The sequence below is a fragment of the Chiloscyllium plagiosum genome, unplaced genomic scaffold, assembly GCF_037043375.1.
Source record: "Chiloscyllium plagiosum isolate Xiang-an unplaced genomic scaffold, Cpla_swu_hap1 HiC_scaffold_10, whole genome shotgun sequence".
Taxonomy (NCBI): Eukaryota; Metazoa; Chordata; class Chondrichthyes; order Orectolobiformes; family Hemiscylliidae; genus Chiloscyllium; species Chiloscyllium plagiosum.
Window position 1 is genome coordinate 108,021,737 of NW_028270148.1, and position 22,089 is coordinate 108,043,825.

At 46.0% G+C, this 22,089-nt stretch overlaps 1 protein-coding gene across 1 annotated transcript in view; it reads right to left on the reverse strand.

Annotated features, from left to right (window-relative positions):
- Nucleotides 1-2,504: 2,504 nt before the first annotated feature.
- The window catches only part of hao1 (hydroxyacid oxidase (glycolate oxidase) 1), a 47,013-nt gene continuing 27,428 nt past the window's right edge, over nucleotides 2,505-22,089 (reverse strand). The window contains exons 4-8 of the mRNA XM_087991647.1: nucleotides 21,378-21,550; nucleotides 19,319-19,410; nucleotides 17,502-17,660; nucleotides 15,479-15,548; nucleotides 2,505-2,720 (exon numbers count right to left, since the gene is read on the reverse strand). Coding sequence (XP_087847773.1) covers nucleotides 2,650-2,720; nucleotides 15,479-15,548; nucleotides 17,502-17,660; nucleotides 19,319-19,410; nucleotides 21,378-21,550 — 565 coding nt within the window. The 3' untranslated portion in view covers nucleotides 2,505-2,649. The remainder of the gene's footprint in view (nucleotides 2,721-15,478; nucleotides 15,549-17,501; nucleotides 17,661-19,318; nucleotides 19,411-21,377; nucleotides 21,551-22,089) is intronic.

A 22,089-nucleotide genomic window follows, 5' to 3' on the forward strand; every position in this document is an offset into this window, starting at 1 on the left:
CTCTCCTAATCAGCATCTCATTACTTTCAACTCTCCTCCTTGCCATCTGTCTCTGTACTTTTCTGCTTGTCTCTGTTTCTACTTATTGGATTTCACGGGGGATAGGAACAGTGAGGTGGAATGAGGTGTGACTGGACTGTAAATTGCTGTTTAAATATAATTTTTTCCAGCTCTGACAAAGAACCATGAGGTCTGAAATGTTAGCGGAGATAAAGGAATGTAGAATTCGGAATACCAGCTGATCGGCCATGACCTTATGGAATGATGAAGTGAATTGAAGGACCAAATGTCCTAACTCATGTTTGTATGTCTATTCCAATGCTCAAAACAATTAACATTTAATAATAGAGAATACAAACCATAGGAAGAAGGGGTAGCAGAATCATTCTGAGGAAGGGTCACTTGACCTGAAACGTTAAAACTCTGATTTCTCTCCTCAGATGCTGTCAGACCTGTTGAGCTTTTCCAGCAATTTCTGGTTTCATTTTCAATAATAGGGACTGCACATGATAAATCCTCCCATGTAAAACACTCTGCGAGATGGGACAAGGATGATAGAAATCGACCTTCTGCTACCTTTGCCAATCTGAGAAAGTTGAAGACCTTTGAACCCATCACTTGTTTGTTTATTAATTTTGGATTCATTCGAAGTAAGTCTTTGCTGACGAGGATATATTCTGAAAACCCTGGGATGCAACTATCTCCTGCTCCATGCTGGAAGGACAAGGACAGCAGATGCATGGGAGAGCTACCACCCCTGTGTTTCTCTCTAAGTCAGTCAGTGTTGTGACCTGGAAGTATATCTGTGTGTAAAGCATTCCTTCAGCATCACTGAATCAAGATAGTGAAAATCCCTTCCTCAACAGCATGGTGGATGTCTCAGGACCGCATGGATTGCTATGATCCATGAACGTAGCCCAACACAACCTTCACAAGGTTGGCTATGGATGGGCTGAAAATGTGTTGCTGGAAAAGCGCAGCAGGTCAGACAGCATCCAGGGAACAGGAGAATCGACGTTTCGGGCATGAGCCCTTCTTCAGGAATGAGGAAAGCGTGTCCAGCAGGCTAAGATAAAAGGTAGGGAGGAGGGACTTGGGGGAGGAGCGTTGGAAATGCGATAGGTGGAAGGAGGTCAAGTTGAGGGTGAAAGGCCGGAGCGGGGGTGGGGGCGGACAGGTCAGGAAAAAGATTGCGGGTTAGGAAGGCGGTGCTGAGTTCGAGGGATTTGACTGAGACAAGGTGGGGGGAGGGGAAATGAGGAAACTGGAGAAATCTGAGTTCATCCCTTGTGGTTGGAGGGTTCCTAGGCGGAAGACGAGGCGCTCTTCCTCCAACTGTCGTGTTGCTATGGTCTGGCGATGGAGGAGTCCAAGGACCTGCATGCCCTTGGTGGAGTGGGAGGGGGAGTTGAAGTGTTGAGCCACGGGGTGGTTGGGTTGGTTGGTCCGGGTGTCCCAGAGGTGTTCTCTGAAACGTTCCGCAAGTAGGCGGCCTGTCTCCCCAATATAGAGGAGGCCACATCGGGTGCAGGAGATGCAATAAATAATGTGTGTGGAGGTGCAGGTGAATTTGTGGCGGATATGGAAGGATCCCTTGGGGCCTTGGAGGGAAGTAAGGAGGGAGGTGTGGGCGCAAGTTTTGCATTTCTTGCGGTTGCAGGGGAAGGTGCCGGGAGTGGAGGTTGGGTTGGTGGGGGGTGTGGACCTGACGAGGGAGTCACGGAGGGAGTGGTCTTTTCGGAACGCTGATAGGGGAGGGGAGGGAAATATATATATCTGGTGGTGGGGTCCGTTTGGAGGTGGCGGAAATGACGACGGATGATATGATGTATATGGAGGTTGGTGGGGTGGTAGGTGAGGACCAGCGGGATTCTGTCCTGGTGGCGATTGGAGGGGCGGGGCTCAAGGGCGGAGGAGCGGGAAGTGGAGGAGATGCGGTGGAGGGCTATGGATGGGTAATCAATGATGGCCCAGCCAGGGGCACCCACATCCTGTGAAAGAATAACTTTAAAAAGAAATACAAAAGAGGTGATTTTTAAAAAATTCATTCACAGGATGAGGGCATCATTTATTGCCCAGAGGGCAGTTAAGAGTCAACCACATTGCTGTGGACCTGGAGTTACATGTAGGCCAGACCAGGTAAGGATGGCAGTTTCCTTCCCTAAAGGACATTAATGAACCAGATGGGGTTTTCCCAATCAGTTCATGGTCAACATTTGATTTTTAATTCCAGATTTATTTTTAAATTGAATTCAAATTCCACCATTAACCACAGTGGGATTTGAATCCAGTTCCCTAGAACATTACCTGGGTCTCTAGGTTAACAGTCCAGCAATAACACCACTCGTCCAGTCCCTCATAATGCTTGAGATAGCTAACTGACATATCGAATACCCAATTTGCAGTGGTGCTTAATTTGAACCAGCAGTATTGGCTAGAAAACACCAAAGGGTGGATTTTTTTAACAGTAAATTGTGCAGCAAATTGAAATTACAACACTGAAGGACTAACAAATGGTTTACTGTTTTCATGGCAAAAATAATTTCAAATAGAGTATAATAGTGAATCAAATCCTGCTCAGAGAATTCTTGAACGTGCTTTGAATAGGCTGTTGATGACTCCCTCCAGACTTTAGAACAGGGCTTGCCTTCAGATACGGGATGTTACCCAGGGACTCCTTTTCACAAGAGACTTGTCAATTTCTTTCACACTGCGACACCCTGAAACAATATTTTACATTTAATTCACGACTCTGAGACGGGGACAGTGCAAATGAGTTTAACGTGGTTCTCTTCTGAGTATTGCTTAAGGTATTTGGTTTGTATTATCCCAGTTTCAATTTCAGCACAGAAGCAGACCATTCAGGCCTACATGCCTGTGCTAACACTTTGAGAGAGAAAAGCCATTAAACTCGCACACAAGCTCTTTCCACATGTTCCCAGAAATATTTTCTTCTCAAACCCCCAGCCAAGTTTCATAGGATCCTTACAGTGTCGAACCAGGCCATTTGGCCCAATGAGATCATGCTAACCCTTCAAAGAGCATCCCACCCCATCCCTGGAACCCTTCATTTCCCATGGCCAATCCACCTCACATCTTGGAACTCTGAAGATGGACGAGGGATATCCAGTAGATGTAGTGTACCTGTATTTTCAGAAAGCTTTTGATAATGTCCCACATGGGAGGTTAGTGAGCAAAATTAGGGCGCATGGTATTGGGGACAAAGTACTAACTTGGATTGAAAGTTGGTTGGCTGACAGGAAACAAAGAGTAGTGATAAACGGCTCCATTTCGGAATGGCAGGCAGTGACCACTGGGATACCAGTGCTGGGCCCGCAGCTTTTTGCAATATATATTAATGATATAGAAGATGGTATTAGTAATAACATTAGCAAATTTTCTGATGATACGAAGCTGGGTGGCAGGGTGAAATGTGATGAGGATGTTAGGAGATTACAGGGTGACCTGGACAAGTTAGGTGAGTGGTCAGATGCATGGCAGATGCAGTTTAATGTGGATAAATGTATGGTTGTCCACTTTGGAGGCAAGAACAGGAAGGCAGATTACTACCTAAATGGAATCAATTTAGGTAAAGGGGCAGTACAAAGAGATCTGCCGTGGGCGGCACCGTGGGTGGCACGGTGGCACAGTGGTTAGCACTGCTGCCTCACAGCGCCAGAGACCCGGATTCAATTCCCTCCTCAGGCGACTGATTGCGTGGAGTTTGCACGTTCTCCCCGTGTCTGCGTGGGTTTACTCCGGGTGCTCCGATTTCCTCCCACAGTCCAAAGATGTGCAGGTCAGGTGAATTGGCCATGCTAAATTGCCCGTAGTGTTAGGTAAGGGGTAAATGTAGGGGTATGGGTGGGTTGCGCTTCGGCGGGTCGGTGTGGACTTGTTGGGCCGAAGGGCCTGTTTCCACACTGTAATGTAATCTAAAAAATCTAATCTAATCTAATGTAATCTAATCTGGTTGTTCTTGTATACCAGTCAATGAAGGTAAGCATGCAGGTACAGCAGGTAGTGAAGAAGGCTAATAACATGCTGGCCTTCATAACAAGAGGAATTGAGTATAGAAGCAAAGAGGTTCTTCTGCAGCTGTACAGGGCACTGGTGAGACCACACCTGGAGTATTGTGTGCAGTTCTGTCTCCAAATTTGAGGAAAGACAATCTGGCTATTGAGGGAGTGTAGCGTAGGTTCATGAGGTCAATTCCTGGAATGGCGGGACTACCTTACGCTGAAAGACTGGAGCGACTGGGCTTGTATACCCTTGCGTTTAGAAGGCTGAGAGGGGATCTGATTGAAACATATAAGATTATTAAAGGATTGGACACTCTGGAGGCAGGAAGCATGTTTCCGCTGATGGGTGAGTGCCGAACCAGAGGACACAGCTTAAAAATACGGGGTAGATCATTTACGACAGAGATGAGGAGAAACTTCTTCACCCAGAGAGTGGTGGCTGTGTGGAATGCTCTGTCCCAGAGGGCAGTGGAGGCCCAGTCTCTGGATTCATTTAAGAAAGAGTTGGATAGAGCTCTCAAGGATAGTGGAATCAAGGGTTATGGAGATAAGGCAGGAACAGGATACTCATTAAGGATGATCAGCCATGATCATATTGAATGGTGGTGCAGAATGGACTACTCCTGCACCTATTGTCTATCTTTGGACTGTGGGAGGAAACAAGAGTACCTAGCAGAAACAGGGAGATCGTGCAAACGCCACACAAAGAGTCAAGCAAGAGTGAAATCAAACCCAGGTCCGTAGTGCTGTGAGGCAGCAGTGCTAACCACTGAGCCACTGTGCCATCCCACTTATTTGTGAAATTTATTTGTAAAATTAGTATTGAATCTATTTCCACAGCTTGGTGTGTTTGCCTCAATCAGTTGTTTTAGCTGGAACAGCAATGCTGATGCTATCTCCCATAATGTAAAAAAACTGGGCTCAGCTATCATGGTATTGAAGAATTCAACAGATGTTTACTACAACTAACCATCACGTGCAAACATGACATTCCTCAGGCCAAAAAGTGTCAGGGCTAATATTGAGCTACTACGTTAAAACAGAGCAGAATGCTTCCTGTAGAGTCTACTGCTTCAAGTGATCCAAGATAAGATGGTAAATATCCTCGAGTCACATGCTATGAAGCAGAAATGAATTCATGAGCATGTCTCTTAAAGATATAAGGACAGAAAGATAGAATACATCACCCTTGCAGATATTCGCACTCTCCTGCATTGTCAATTCTGCTGAAATGCAACAATGCAATTCTCTCAGGTTGGAAAACAGGTGACCAGGGCAATGAATCAGGTGACGTTTAGCTTGATTCAAAGCACACGAGATTGGAGATATTTACAAATTCCATTTACAAGGTGGAAACACCCAATGGAAAACCACAAGTTAATCTTAAAATCCATATCCATGGTGTCTCTTCTTCTGCCTGTAGTTCCAGCAATGGCCACCGCTTCTGGTGGCGCTGCTGGACCTGGCAAGGTCCCCACTGTGGATCTTCTGCCTCAACCTAATTCATGCCCCAGCAGTGCCCAGACCTCATCTGGAGGTGTAGTCACCACTTCCTGGTAAAATTCCCATCAAATTCCACCTTAGTAGCTATGGAATTTAAATACGTTCTATTAAATAAACTTAAAGTCAAAGAGTCATAGAGATGTACAGCATGGAAACAGAACTTTCGGTCCAACTTGTCCATGCCGATCAGCTATCATAACCTAATGTAATCCCATTTGCCAGCACTTGGCCTATATCCCTCTAACCCCTTCCTATTCATGTACTCATCCAGATGCCTGTTAAATGTTGTAATTGTATCAGCCTCCACCACTTCCTCCAGCAGCTCATTCCATACATGTACCACCCTCTGCGTGAAAACGTTACCTCTTAGGTCCCCTTAAAATCTTTCTCCTCTCACCCTAAACCTATGCCCTCTAGTTCTGGACTCCCCGACCCCAGGGAAAAGACTTTGTCTATTTATCCTATCCATGCACCACATGATTTTGTAAATCTCTATAACGTCACCCCTCGGCCTCCAACCCTCCAGGGAAAACAGCCCCAACCTGTTCAGCCTCTCCGTGTAACTCAGATCCTGCAGCCCTGGCAACATCCTTGTAAATCTTTTCTGAACCCTTTCAAGTTTCACTTGTGAGGGAGACCAGAATTGCACGCAATATTCCAAAAGTGGTTAACCAATGTCCTGTACAGCCGCAATATGACCTCCCAACTCCTGTACTCAATACTCCGACCAATAAAGGAAAGCATACCAAACGCCTTCTTCACTATCCTATCTACCTACGACTCTACTTTAAAGGAACTATAAACCTGCACTCCAAGGTCTCTTTGTTCAGCAACATTCCCCAGGACCTTTCCATTAAGTGTATATATCCTGCTCTGATTTGCTTTTACAAAATGCAGCACCCCACATTTATCTAAATTAAACTTCATCTGCCACTCCTCAGCCCATTGGCCCATCTGGTCTAGATCACATTGTACCATGAGGTAACTTTCTTTGCTGTCCACTACACTCCAATTTTGGTGTCATCTGCAAACTTACTAACTATACCTCGTATGTTCCCATCCAAACCATTTACATAAATGATGAAAAGCAGTGGACCCAGCCTCGATTTGAAATGGAAAATGCTGGTATCAGTAAGATGGGCTGTGAAGCTGTTAGGTTATTGTAAATACCCCTCTGGGTAGCTCATGCCCTTGTAAAGAAAAATTACTGCTCCTGCCAAGTCTGACCTCCAGACCCCCAGCAAAGTGGGTGACCCTTCAATGCCCTCTGAAATGGGCTAGCAAACCATTAAATTTTATTCAGAATCTGCGCAAGAGTATTCAGGGATATACAATAATTTAAGTATTGGCCTTGCCTTCCCAAGAATATCGAGTGTTGAGTGGATTATTTTGGTTACCCTCTCCATGGTTCAAAGTAGAGGGACAAGGTTTTTTTACGATATCAAAGGAGCATTCTGAACTCACACTGCAGCCTGTGGAAGGTCTGGCCAATGGTCACAGCCAGAGGTACCTCATTGGCATCCTGATAGGTTACTCCTTACCAGACAGAACCAGGCCAGCTGACTTCAGGCAGGTAAAGATCATGTGAGTCAAGGAGTGGGGTGCTTACACTGATTTCCTGCATCAATAATGAGGGGGCCAGCCAAGAAAACAGAGGCCGAGACATTCTTTGTGAGGCCTGAAGTGGCTGGGCTACAAACCTTCCGGCAGCCCCCCCCGTCACGTTGATCTCAGTGGCTAATTCGAGATCGATTAACTCTGTGGGATAGTTTATTGAAAACAGTAAAGCACAATACAAGTTAAGAAGACATTGCCACAACATTGTCTACGAAGTCCTTCAAGGCGAATTCCTTTGAAGACACAGTCCAACTACAACATCTCCTTGCCAGACACTGAGCAGGGTACATCCTCCGCCAAGACATAGCTCTGAACCAACATGATAGACAACAAAATATTTGTTTTGTAAGAGTTTGCTGGTGCAATTTAGCTGCTGCCAACTTCACAGTGACTAGACACTCCAAAGACTATCTTATTGGCTGTAAAATATCCCAAGACATTGTTTGTTTCCTGAGAGGTGTTAGGTCAGGTGTGTTCTGCTTCACGAGAGATATGAAGGAGAGGGAAAGAAAATCCAACCCAATATCTTTTATTCTTATAGAAGCACCATAGACAGGTGACTTACGCTGTAATGCACTTCGGGAAGGTTGTGGGTCACCAAACTAAATCAGAATATTGCAAAGCCTCCTGATGCAGAGAGAGAGGGCAAACTGCGAAATGGATGTTGAGGAATTCCACTTTCTCAACCCCAGTTCAGAGAACATCCTGGATTCCTCTCAGGCACTAATGAAGATTCAGGGCCCCTTGCCTGGGGCATTGAGCTAAAGTGGTAGTTCTGACTGGGCCACCTTTTGAGTAGGCCCGGAGAAATCCTGCAAGCCAGCTGGGAGCATTTAACTTCAAATGAGTTAATAAATCAGCAATAAAATGCTAGTCTCGCTGATAATAGCCGTAGAACTGTCAGATTGTTGCAAATATCCCCACCCAGATCACTTTTAAGGAAGGAAATCTGCCATTCCTTTTTGGTCTGGTCTGCCACATGGTGCTGCATCCATTGAAAAACATTGTGTCGTTTCTTATCCGCCCTTGAAATTGTATAGTCAGTTCAAAAGCAATTAGGGACAGATAATAAATGCTGGCCCAGCCAGTGATGCCTTCATCCCAAAAATTGATTAAAATCATCCGGTAAAGAAGTGAATACTTTTCTCCTTTGATAGTGGCCTCTCCTTTATTCTTGCTCTGCAGCACTAGAAATCCCAGCAACAGGGCATGAAGAAGTTACCATAGTAACGTGGCAACCATTCTCCTCTGCATTTTAAAAATATATCTATTTCCTAGACAACTAACAAAAACAGCACCTTCTTTAAAGCAGAGGAGCAGCGTAGCCTCGGAAGCACAAAGGAACATTAATCATTGGCAGGAGACTCAAGTGAACACATGCAGACATAATTACCAGAAACTGGCGTCGCTGTGTTCGGATGAAATAACGGAGTGAATTTGTCGGGAACTACGACAAGTCGAAGCAGACAGTGATGTTGACATGGTTGGGACAGGCTGGGGCTGTCTCTTTCACCCCGGGAGCCTCACCCCAGTGAATGACGTTGGCTTGCACCACCCAGTATCAAGCTAAGACTGCCGTCGGGAACTGCAACTCACTCACAGCACAGCCCTTCTATCAAAGCTAAGTTCAGCGTAAATCCTAAACAAGATGGAGAAACCCAGCTGCGTCTGCAAAGAGCTGTGTCTCCCTCCCCACAGACACTGCCAGCCCTGCTGAGTTTCTCCAGCGCTTCTGGGATTGGTTACAGCCTTCCAGTGTGGTCTCAATGATCACTCCAGACAGATCCAAACTTTGACAACCACTGTTCTGTCACCCTTCAGTCATTTCGTGGAATCCCTACAGTGTGGAAGCAGACCCATCAGCCCATTAACTCGACACTGACCCTCATCCCACCCCCACCTGCATATCCCATGGCTAATCCACCTCGCCTGCACATGCCTGAACACTACGGGTAATTTAGCATGGCCAATCCACCCTGACCTGCACATCTTTGGACTGCGGGAAGAAACCTGGAGGTTGTAGACACAGGGAAAACGTACAAAGTCCACACAAAGAGGCTGGAAGCGAACCCGGTCCCTGGCACTATGAGGCCTCAGTGCTAACTACTGAGTGACCCTTTCATGAGTGAATATTAAGCTTCTATGATTCTGTCTGAGATAAAGATCAAATGTTAAGTGGGATGTCTGCTTATCTGTATAGATTGGAGTGATCAGTAGTACTATACACTGAGCCCAACACTTGGAAATCACTGGTTGGGGGTTATCTGTACAGTTCATATTGACAGCCAGTCCCTATAAGATTGATTAGTGGTACTCTATCCAACAGCGATGTTGCCAGTTGAGTCAAGAGGATGGATGGGGAATAGAGTAAAGGTGGAAGTAGGCTGTCTTTGCAATGGCGAAGGTAAGGGCTTGGAAGGTTGAGTTTGCAGATTCTGATGGAACAGGCTGGCTCAGCCCACAGCAGGGGGCATGGCTGAAACTGTGGCAGAGCTGAAAAATGTGTTGCTGGAAAAGCGCAGCAGGTCAGGCAGCATCAAAGGAGCAGGAGAATCGACGTTTCGGGCATAAGCCCTTCTTCAGGAATGAGGAGGGTGTGCCAAGCAGGCTAAAATAAAAGGTAGGGAAGAGGGACTTGGGGGAGGGGTGTGGGAATGCCCCTCCCCCAAGGAAGGAGGTTAAGGTGATGGTGAATAGGTGGAAGGAGGTTAAGGTGAGGGTGGCAGGGCTGCGGAGCAGAGACTGAGCCCGAAGGCCGTGTCTTTGGTCACGCCAACCTTCAGCCAAAGGAAGTTGTGGCTCACTCAGTACTTGCATGCTCTACACAGTGGGAGTGAAGAGAATGAGAGAGGCTGCTCTGAGGCAGACGTAACAGACACATTACCAGGACACATGCAAAACTGGGCACCATGACTTCAGAGTTCTAAAAGGAGACAGGCTGTGATTGAGAATTGGGAATGAAGAAAGTGCTGGATCACTGTGAGACTCCAGGGTAATGGTGTAGAAGAGAAACCATTGATGAATTTCTTTGATCATTTATGATAAGCCAACCTACCTCCAGAGACTACACTGTTTGATGAAATGCAAAAGGAATAAAGCTTTATTGAAAAGTTCCAGGTTCATTGCATTGAACTCAATTCTCTGAGTCTCGTAACACACTTGCATGTGTGCAATAACCCACTAGAATTCATTTTTTGCTCTTTCATGGGATGTGAACAATGTCAGCAAACTTATCAATTGCTGCCCACCTTAAATTTCCCATGAACTAAATGGCTCATGAAGCCATTTTATGGGACAATTAAGTGTCAGGGCCATTCAGGTCTGGAGTCATAAGTAGGCCAGACTAGTTAAAGCCAGTAGATTTCTTTTAAAGGGCATTAATGAACCAAATGGGTTGTATTTAACCACAATCAACAATTTACTGAGACTAGTCATTGGTTCCCAGTTTAAATTCCATTAGCCGCCGTCTTGCAGTTTGAACCCCAGTTCATTAGTCTTGGCCTCTGATTTCCTAGCCCAGTGACAACTACCACGATACAGATATCTCTCCTACGCTGTCGGGAATGCATGAAAACTTGTCCGAACCAGTCTAACCTGCCCAGAGTGAAAAGCAAAGGGGATAAAAACCCAGGCTATGAAGTCTGACTGTTGTTATGTTTTCAAGCAAGTCCAGAACTGCCTGAGAATTTGCAAATCAGGTCAGAGCGTTGCAATCGAAATACACCCATTGCTTGCAATCAAGTGGCCATTTATTCCCAATTTTGGGGTCTCGGACTTTAGAATTATCACACCCCAGCACAATGGAGGCTTCAAGTCTATTGTGCTACCCATGCAGAAGATACGCTGAAAGGAATATTGGACAAGATGAATATATTAAGAGTTGTCCTTCCTGGTACTAAAAGACATGCTCGAACTCACCCTTCTCTCACCTTCACCTGGTCCACCTCTGACTCTTCCCTTTGCTTCCTTGAATTCACTGTATCCATTTCTGGAGATAGGCTGTTCACCAATGTTCACTACAACACACCAACCCCCACAGTTACCTTGACTACACTTCCACACATATTCCCGAAACGTCGATTCTCCTGCTCCTCGGATGCTGCCTGACCTGCTGTGCTTTTCCAGCTGTACACTCTTGACTCTGATCTCCAGCATCTGCAGTCCTCACATTCTCCTACACTTCCACACAGCCAGCCTCTTGCTGGGACCCCCACTTCATTCTCCCAGTTTCTCCATCTCCGATACATCTGTTCTGTCAATGCCACCTCAGGTGCCTCCATCATATTCTCCTTTTCCCTCAACTGAGGATAACCCTACCACAGTCAGCAGGGCCCTCACCTGCATCCGACATATTACCCACACTTCCCCTCCCAGATAAGGGTTCCTCCTGCGCTCACTTTCCACCCAACAAATCTCCACAATTCAAAGGACCATTCTCAGCCATCTCTCTTACCTCCAGCAAGGTATCACTGCCAAACACATCTTCCCCTCCCCTCCACTGTCAGCATTCCACAGAGGCTGTTCCCCTCTGTGATATCCTGGCCAACTCCTCCATCATTTCCAACATTTTCCCATTCACCTTTCGCATCTTCTATTTAATCTTGGAAGGCGTAACACACGCCCATTCATGTCCTCCATTCTCACTGTCCAAGGCCCTAAAAACACGTGCCAAGTGAAGAAACTGCTTACTTGCCTTTAAAAGTAACTATCATGTGGCCCTGGTAAAGACTGAGCTATATAGTCACCACAAGCATACCCTCCGTGTGTGTCGTGTGCTAAATGAGATCTAGCTACTTATAACTGGGCATCGATGAGGCGCTGTGGGGCTCATCAGCAGCTGCAGAATTTTATTCAGCCACAATCTGTAATGCGTAGCCTGACATATCCCCCATTACCCATCAAGCCATGGGATCAGCCTGGATCAATGCAGAAGGGTTTGCAGCATGAGGCAGACCTAAAATAAAATGTGGAGCCAACCTGGTAACGTTGCAAATCAGATAAACAGCAGAAGCAGCAGATGACTCAGTTAAGCCACCTCACAACCGACAGGTCAGGTCTCAGCTCTGCAGTTCACCACATCCAGCCATCAACAGCAATAGATAGTTAAATAGCTCGCACGTGGAGGAGCTTCCACAACTAACTCCATTGTCAACAATGAGAGAGTCCAGCACATCGGGGCAAAAGATGGGGCTGAAATATTTGCAACCATCTTTAACCCAAAGTGTCAAGCGAATGATCCATCCTGGTCTCCTCCCAGTGGTCCCCAGAATCACTGATGCGAGTCTTCAACCAGTTTGATTCACTCTTATGCGTTATCCAAAACAGTTGAAGTACTGGATACGGCAAAGGCAATTGTCCCTGACTACATTCCACCAGCAGTGCTAACAACATATTCTTTAGTATTAGTCATGCTCTTTGCTACGCTGTTCCAGTACATTGTTCACTTATATCCTGTCCTCAAAAGAAATATAGGACTAATCTAACATAGCCAATTACCGAGCCATCAGCCTCCTCTCAATCTCAGGCAAAGTGTTGGGAGGTATCATTAACAGTGCTATAAAATAGCATTTAGAATCATTGAACCCATACAGCATGGAAACAGGCCATTCAGCCCTTCAGATAAGTGTCAGGGGAATTGCAAATATGTTGAGTAGATCAAGTCCCTCTAAAGAGCACCCCATCCAGACCCACACCCTTACAACTATAATCCACCTAGTCTGCACATCCCTGTGAGGCAACTTAGTGTGGCCAATCCACCTAACTTACATGATTTTGGATTGTGGGAAGAAACTAGAGCACCCAGAGGAAACCCACACAGACACAGGAAGAATATGCAAATGCCACACAGAGGGTAGAATCGATCACAGGTCCTATGAGGCAGCAGTGCTAACCATTGAGCCACCATGCCACCTCACTTGCACAGCACTGATCTGCTCACTGATGCTCAGTTTGGGTTCCGCCAGGGCCAATCAACTCCTGACTTTGTCACAACCTTGGTTTAAACGTGGACAAGAAAGCTAACTGGTGGGGACAGTCACTGGCCTTGAGATCAAAAGCAACCCTTGACTGAGTGTGGCATCCAGGAACCTTAAAAACATGAAGTCGGTGCCGAGAGGTGTCCACTCACTGGAGTCTGAACTTGCACAAAGGAAGATGGTTCTGAGATTAACAACTCCAGGATCCCTTTGCTGGAATACCCAGGGTTGAAGTGTGCTCACAGACAAACCTCAAATTACAATGGAAACGTTTCTCATTCAGGAATCCGAAAGGGACTTTACTCAGCAAATCCTTCAAATTAACCTGACTGCATTATGCCCATCCATTATCAAAACCGTACGGATCCATTTTTTTTTCAGGTAGATATATTAGGGGATTTGAAAACACAGGTTACAGATCAGTGAGGTTCAAATTGAACAGACTGAATGGCCTCCTCCTGTTCCTATATCCCAAGTTAAGGCCATAAGATATAGGAGCAGAATTAGACCATTTGGCCCATCGAGTCTGCTGCTGCATAGCTGATGTGCTCCTTAACCTCATTTTCTTTTTAAATTACATTACAGTGTGGAAACAGGCCCTTCGGCCCAACAAGTCCACACCGACCTGCCGAAGCGTAACCCACCCATACCCCTACATTTACCCCTTACCTAACACTACGGGCAATTTAGCATGGCCAATTCACCTGACCCTGCACATCTTTGGACTGTGGGAGGAAACCGGAGCACCTGGAGGAAACCCACGCAGACAAGGGGAGAACGTGCAAACTCCACACAGTCAGTCGCCTGAGGCGAGAATTGAACCTGGGTCTCTGGCGCTGTGAGGCAGCAGTGCTAACCACTGTGCCACCGTGCCGCCCACTCATTCTCCTGCCTTCTCTCCATAACCTCTGGTGAATCAAGAACCTATATACCTTAAAGACACTCAATGACCTGGCCTCCACGGCCCTCTGTGGCAAGGGGTTCCACAGATTCCCCACCCTCTGGCTGAAGACTTCCCCCCCATTTAGTTCTAAACAGTTGCCCCTTCACTCTGAGGCTGTGCCCTCGGGTCCTAGACTTTCATACTAGTGGACACATCAACTCCAGGCCCACTGTATTCAGGCCTCTCAGTGTCCTGTAAGTCATGTCAATGATGTACAGGTTGAAAAGAGATGATAGTGCATCCAGTTTTGTCAATTGTGGTCAGACAATCTGAATATTCACTAGACCAGTATGGGACACCAAAATACCTCAGGCAGGCAGGGGGAACGAGGGAGGAAAGGGGTGTTTCGTCAGTGCTGATCGACAGAGATTCACTCAATAGGCAACCATTTCTTGTGACAGACTCAGCAAGACCTCTCGCTTCTTACCAACAAATACAGCGTTTTGTGTCACCATGACAACCTGAAGCAGGCCAGGCCCACTTAGCTCCATACTGGGGGATTTTTGACATTTCATTAAAAAAAACACAAAGCAAGGTGATTCATTTCTGGCAGGGTCAAGTCAATACGGGAAAATGGGTGTCAACCATGAAAGAGACTCAGTCTTTTGACAAATCATTTAATAGTTCAGATGCCGGGAGGGAAATAAAATACTGATGACAGAAATTGAAGAGTTTTGGGAGGGTTTGAGTTATACGAAGAGAATGGGACTTTTTTCAGTGTTCAGGGATGTGTAAGGTGGCTGCATTAGTCAGGGGTAAATGTAGAGTTATTGGGTAGGGGACTGGATCTGGGTGGGTTGCTCTTCGGAGGTTCGGTGAGGAGTTATTGGGCCGGGGGTCCTGTTTCCACACTGTCGGGATTCTATTCTATTCTATTTTTTCACTGGAACGTTGGAGGCTGAGGGGTGACCTTATAGACATTTATAAAATCATGAGGGGTCTGAATAAGGTGAATGGCAGATGTCTTTTCCCTAGGGTGGGGGATTTCAAGATTAGGGGGCATATTTTTAAGGTGAGAGGAGAAAGATTTTAAAAAGACATGAGGGCACCTTGTCTTACACAAAGAGAAGTTCCTGTGTGAAAGGAACTTCCTGAGGAAGTGGTGGATACACATTTAAAAGACATTTGGATAAGTACATGACTAAGAAATATTTGGAGGTATATGGGCCAAGTTCAGGCAGGTGGGACTGGTTTAGTTTGAGATGATGGTCAGCATGGACTGGTTGGACTGAAGGGTCTGTTTCTGTACTATATGACTCGATGACTCTGTAAAGAATTGGAGGAAGGGAACTGAAGAAGCAGATTGACAGATAGTTGGACGAATAATATCGGAGACAGATTCATTTTTTAGCAGGATATGATTCAAAGTGCTATGTCAATATTCTTTATGCCAAGACAATTACTCGCATGCCACTGACCTGCAAGAGCCAATGCTAACTTGAATTCATCCTTGAGCATCTGCAGAACGTCACAAACGCCTTCTTCCCCCTATTGTCTCAAGAGAAAGAGATGTTGACATGACTTTAAGGTCAGACACAACGGCCAAAGAAAAGGTCTCTGCTTTTCCGAAGGAACTCAACTGGTTAGAAATCCCAGTTCGGAAAGGCAAACAACTTGGGATAAAGTCCAGCTCCCTTTTGTCAGACGTGACTCAGTGCGCAACACTTTTCCCAGGTTTCAGAGCTTTCTGGGTTTGATTCCCACTCCAGGGATTAAACTCAGAACTGACTGCAGCGCAGCCAGAGGCGCAGTGCTCTGTGTGAGATGGGAAACTGTGAGGGTGCACCATCCCTCTCACAGAGTTGTGAAAGGTCCGCTGGTACCACATTGAATTTATTCCTCAGTCAACCTTGCAAAGACAGCTTTGTTGGTCATCATTATCCATTTTGAGAGAGCGTGCTGTACACAAATGAACATCATTCCTTCATTACAACTGTAGTTACACTCCACCGGAAACAAGTGTAGGCCATTCAGCACCTCTGACCCTGTTCTACCATTCAATAGCATCATGGCTGATCTGTGGCCTAACTCCATATACTTTTGAAATAGCCCCACAGAGGCTGGGATCCTGTCAGCAAGTCACCCATTATTTACACAAGCATAGTACTTGACAATGGTCTGGTGACCTCAGTACCAACTCTCAGAGTGAACAGAACCTCTGACGAAGGGCTTGTGCTCAAAACATCACCTCTCCTCCTTTGATGCTGCCTGACCAGCTGTGCTTTTTCAGCACCACACTTTTTGGCTAGAACTTCTGAACTCCTGTTTATATGTGTCAGCCAGGGCTCCCTGACCGGACCAGATTAACAGCCCCAATCAGGGACTCCTATTCTCTGAGGTTCATCTGCTCACCTCTTTACAATCACTGTACCTGCCTTTGGCCCATACCCCATAATACACTAGCTTAACAAAAAAATTATCTGTCTCTGATTTAAAATGATCATTAACACCTCTAGCTCCAAACATACTCAGTTGGTTTTAAACTATTCAGGTTGTAAAAGGTGCAATATAAATGAAAATGTTTATTTCTTTCCCCGATGCCAGGTTGAAATTCTAATTCCAGGGCACAGCAACCTTAAGATTGCACTGACCAGTAACTGAAGGCAAAATCGTTTCTACTACAGAATTTCCTTCTTTGTCCATTTGGACCAGACTAGTCCTCCCTCTCTCAGCTACTGGCCAGTGAAGTGTCCAGTACTGCAGATTTCAACATTCTTCAGGAGACGAGGAGAAACGTCTTGGCCCAGAGAGTGTGGAATTCTCTGCCACAGAACGCCGTTGAAGCCAAAACACTGAAAAGGAGTTAGGTATCGTCCTCAAGGTGAAAGGGATGGCAGGGTTTAGGGAGAAAGCGGGAACAGGGAACTGAGTTGGATAATCAGCCATGATGATATTGAATGGCAGAGCAGGCTAGTCCTGCTCCTGTGTTTGACGTTTCAACACTCACAGAGGGGACAGGATGGCCTTGTGGCTTCATTGCAGGGCTGTTAATCCAGGGACCCAGGTAATGGTTGGAGGACCCGGGTTCCAAATCCTGCCATCGCAGATGGTGGCATTTGAATTCAATAGTAATCCGAAATTACGAGTTTAATGATGACCATGAACTGTCAATTGTTGGGGAAAACCCATCTGGTTCACTAATGTCTTTTAAGGAAGGAGATCTGCCATCCTTACCTGGTCTGGCCTACATGTGACTCCGGGCCCACAGCAATGTTGCTGACTCTTAATTACCCTCTGGGCAATTAGAAATGGGCAATAAATACTTGTCCAGCCAGTGAAGAAAGAAAAAAGCAAGTCTTCCAGATAGCACTGAAAATGACATGCGAAAGGTATGCAGAGCCCTATCTCCCAGGACTGAGGACAGAAGGAGAGGTTGAAGATTCTCTGGCAGCACAGCAGTCCAACCACAGGCATCCCAAGGTTTGAGCACTCCCGCTTTACCTGGTATGCCAAGCCCCAGAGGATCGGTCTGCCCACAAACACAGCCTTGGCACCTAGTGCGAGAGCCTTCAGCACATCACTGCCCTTCCGCACTCCGCCATCCAGGAAGACTTCAACCTTCCCTCCCACAGCATCAGTGATCTCAGCCAGGACATCAATCTGAGGAAGGTGGAGAAAAGCTTTGTTAAGAGCGTACGTTTACATTTCTGAGCGGTGGGTTTTGCTAAAGCGTGGTACGGTCCTGCCTGTGAGTTAGCAGGTTGGACATTCAAGTGCCACTGCAGACACCTGAGCAGATGCATCTAAACTGAAGGACAACTGAAAGAGTGCTGCACTGTCAGAAAAGCAATCTCACAGATAAGCCAATAAACCAAGGTCCCCTTTGTTCTCTCAGGTGAAATAGCACTATTTCAAAGGATTCCTGACCAATGTTCATCCCTTCACTAAAACACAGTACAGGTTATTTGGCCATCTTCATGTTGCTTTTGGTGGGAGCTTGCTGTGCATAAATTAGCCACAGCAATTCCTTCTCCTCTCAGCCTTCTCTGCTTTAGGGAGGATACGATGTTGGGGTGCAGAGTGGAGAGGAGAGTGAGCGGGTGGAATAGGGACAAAGGGGCAAGGCGGTGTAAAGCAAGAACGGAAAAATGCTGCCCCCTCCACAATTCCCATCAGCTCTGATGAAGAGTCATCGAAAGTCAAAACATTAGCTTGCTCTCTCTCCACGGATGCTGCCTGACCCATTGTGATCTCCAGCAATGTTTGTCTTCAGTACAGATTCCAGCCTCTGCAGTGATGTCCTCCTACACTTTTGTACCTTGTTTCCCTACCCACGGGATTACCATTAGACACAAATCCAAATGGATTCACAGCCTAACATATACCATAGTGGATCAGATGTTGGCATTTCTGTAATGAGTAACCTAATGTCTGATTGCTGAAAGCTCGTCTGCCATCTCCAACGCACAAGTCAGGAGTGTGATGGAACAGTTTAATGGTCATTTCATTGGCCTTTTTGAGTGTGTTTCCAACATTCAAGAAACTTAACACAATCCTGGTCCAGGCAGCCTGATTGGTTGTTACCCTAACCTCAACCAGTGCAGAATTGTATACCATCGAGGGGATGCATTGCAGCATCTGCCCTAAGGTCCTCCAGTAGTGCTTTCCAAAACAAACAATTTCTACCTCCTTGAAGGACAAAGGCATACGATACGTGGGAATGCCAATGTTTGCAAGTTCCCCTCTGAGACATTCATCGTCCTAACCTGGAACTACATCATGTCTCCTCAATGTCATTAGATCAAAATCCCAGAACTCCCTTCCTAACAGCACTTACTCCACATGTACTCCACATGTACTCCACATGTACTGGAACATTGCTGTGTTAGTTCAGCTGCGTTAGGCACTCACTGCCTCATGGAAGATGGGGTTTGAGTCTTGCACATATCTTGTGGGCAGCCACATGATGCAAGTTATACAAGAACCCTGTAACGACGTAGGAAAAGTGCAAACCTCTAGCTTGGCATCTGGCAACACTTTGCACCTGCCACAGACGCTATTGTTTTAATGACCAGCAGCCAAATGAGCCCTGACATCAACAGAACCCAGAGCCCATTTATTACATGTCCAAAGAACCATAATGTATCCATCGGTGGTAGATTGGGAGTTAGGTAAAAACAATGACTGCAGATGCTGGAAACCAGATTCTGGATTAGAGTGGTGCTGGAAAAGCACAGCAGTTCAGCCAGCATCCGAGGAGCAGGAAAATCAACATTTCGGGCAAAAGCCCTTCATCAGGAATGATGGAGTTAACTTACTGTGGCTGGCACACAATCCAGTTGCCTCGCTCCATGATTTGATACAAGTATCCCGTCAATTCCATGCTTAGCAGCTTCTCTGGCATCATCAGCTAAAGTTACAAAGACCTGGCAGTTAGTAACAGTAACTAAAATAGTTTCTCGTGAAAATGAAATAACAGCATCTGTACAAACATTCAGGAGGGACTGAACAAACTGCGAGAGTGTAGGTTTCTCCAAACACGTCAAGTCCTGGGAGGGAGACGTGCATCTTAACACTTGCACGATGCCTTGCTTTTATTAACATTCTGCTCTACATTCTGAAAGAGGTGCTATAGGTAGCATGGTTACAACCCCAAGGTGTCAGCCAGGTTCTCTTTGTACTCTGATACTTCCATTTATCTTAATTAAGAAACCCTTCCACTGAAATGTTTTTGTATCGTTTTAAGTTATTAATATGATTACAGTAATAATGTGCATTTAATTTAATTACTTCACCATGTCAAAGGAGCATGATTGATTGCTGAACTTGTAAAAGAATAATAAAATTCCGCACTAAGATGGATCATTAGACTTTGTCTGCAACACGTGCTTTTTGCATCAGTATCATGCTACGTTTTCGTTCCAAATTATTTTGTCCTTTAAAATGTAACATTTTTCTTTTACAGTCAGGGCCTAAACCTTTTCATTTGTTGCAAGTGAAGAATGAAATTGAAGGGGCAGAATGCCGAGCGGAAACTCGAGACATTGGCCACCATGCTGGTTTGCAGTTACCACTCACCTCCACCCCCAATTCCCACCTCCACTGACTCCCCCAGCTCACCCCACTTTCCCAGAGGCAGGGTGGGAACCGAAAGGGCCACCCGCTCATGGTTGGCCAATTCCAGCCGAGGTAACGGGCCATTCACAGGAATTGTCCAGTCAGCTCGCAGGCCTCCCCTCGCCACCAGAGACTAGGCCGGCCGCCCGGAAGAGGCCTCCCAACCATGATCCAATGCTTCAGGCTGAATCATTGAGCTCCTCCCCTCCCTTCCATTCTGCTTGGTCACCTTGCAACCACATGTTGCCTCCTAATCTTCATCTCTCCACAAATATCAACCTGGCTACGGAGGCCTTTGTTTTTCATATTGAAAAGAGGAGATATTTCAGGTACCCTCTCTTTCCCCCATTCTTTTGTATTTCCTTTTTTTATCTAAACTTCAGGCTTCAACTCCTTCCAAGTTGAAGATGCTGCTTCTGGCCCTGAGAACCCACCCTCCATCCTTAATGAGATGAGAACAGGAGTAGGCCATTCAGTCTATTGAGCCTGCTCCACCATTCAATACGAATAATTCAATTGAACACTTCAATGATTTTGACTCGTCCCATCACCATAAGCCTGTACATCACTGGTGGTGTCTACTTTAAACATACTCAATGACTGCTCTTCGAAAACCCTCTGTGCTGGAGAATGCCAAAGGGAATTCTGAAATTCTCCTCATCTCAGACCTAAGTGGCAATCCCCTCAATTTTTTTAAAAAACATGCCCTTGACTCTAGACTCCCTCACCAGGGGAAACATCTTAGCTACATCTACGCCCTGGCTATCAGGTGATGTACTGTGTAGGGTTTGATGAGATCACCTCTCAATTTTTGAAACTCGAAAGAGTACAAGCCCAGTTGCCCAATCTCTCGTCATAAGACTGTCCCATATCCCAGAAACAAGTCTGATGAACCTGGCTTTTGAGCACTAATTGGGCAATCTAGGAAAGAAATCACATGACTGTTTCCTATCAGTCCCCCTTCTATTTGACTCTGAACTCTCTTCCCCCACACCCCCAGATACCCAAACTCTTACCCATAGTCTTTTATCCAAATACAATGACTGGATTTTGACCAAACACAAAGACAACTAGCAATACTAGACTGGGCAGTGAGGGGTGGATGATTTCATGACTGTACACACTGCTCATATTCACACAAACTTACCGAGCTGAGCAAAACATCACAAAAGGTATTCCAGCTCACCAAGGCAGGAGGCAAAACAAAATTAGGGCATGTTTCAAGCCAGAAGTGAAGAGTGCTGTTGGATCGCTACTCACCTCTCAAGATTCCTTTGAGAACGATGGGCAGTTTAGTCAGCTCCCGCAGCCAGTCAATGTCCTCCCATTTTATAGAGGAGTCGATAGCATCAGCTGTGTACACAGCCAACCCACTGTCATCTCCATAGTCCTTTTTGGAAAATGCCAGATCGAGTGTCTCAAAGTTTGCCATCCTGAAAACAAAACAGCTCATGTCAGGAAGCTTTTGGCTTCAGCCATTGATGGAGTACTTGAGAGGGAGGCAGATTGGAATTCAGTCATTTGACCCTTTACCTCTCCCTCAGCATTTTGTACTTGTGGATGTTCTATCTTGTTAACCTCAATTTCTAGCCATTTCATAGAATCCCTGCAGCCCGGAAGCAGGCTGTTTGGCCAATCAAGTTCACACTGACCCTCCAAACAGCATCCCTTCCAGACCCATCCCCCTACCCCATAATACTGCATTTCCCATGGCTCATCCACCTAACCTGGACATCCCTGCGCAATCTAGCATGGTCAATTCATCTAACCTGCACATCTCTGGACTGTGGGAGGAAACTGGAGCACCTAGAGGGCACCCACACAGACATGGGGCAAATGTGCAAACACCACACAGACAGTCACCCGAGGGTAGAATCGAACCCAAGTCCCTGGTGCTGTGAAGCAACAGTGCTAACCACTGAGCCACTGTGCCACTCCATGCTACTACTTATGAATGCTCTATCTTGTTAAT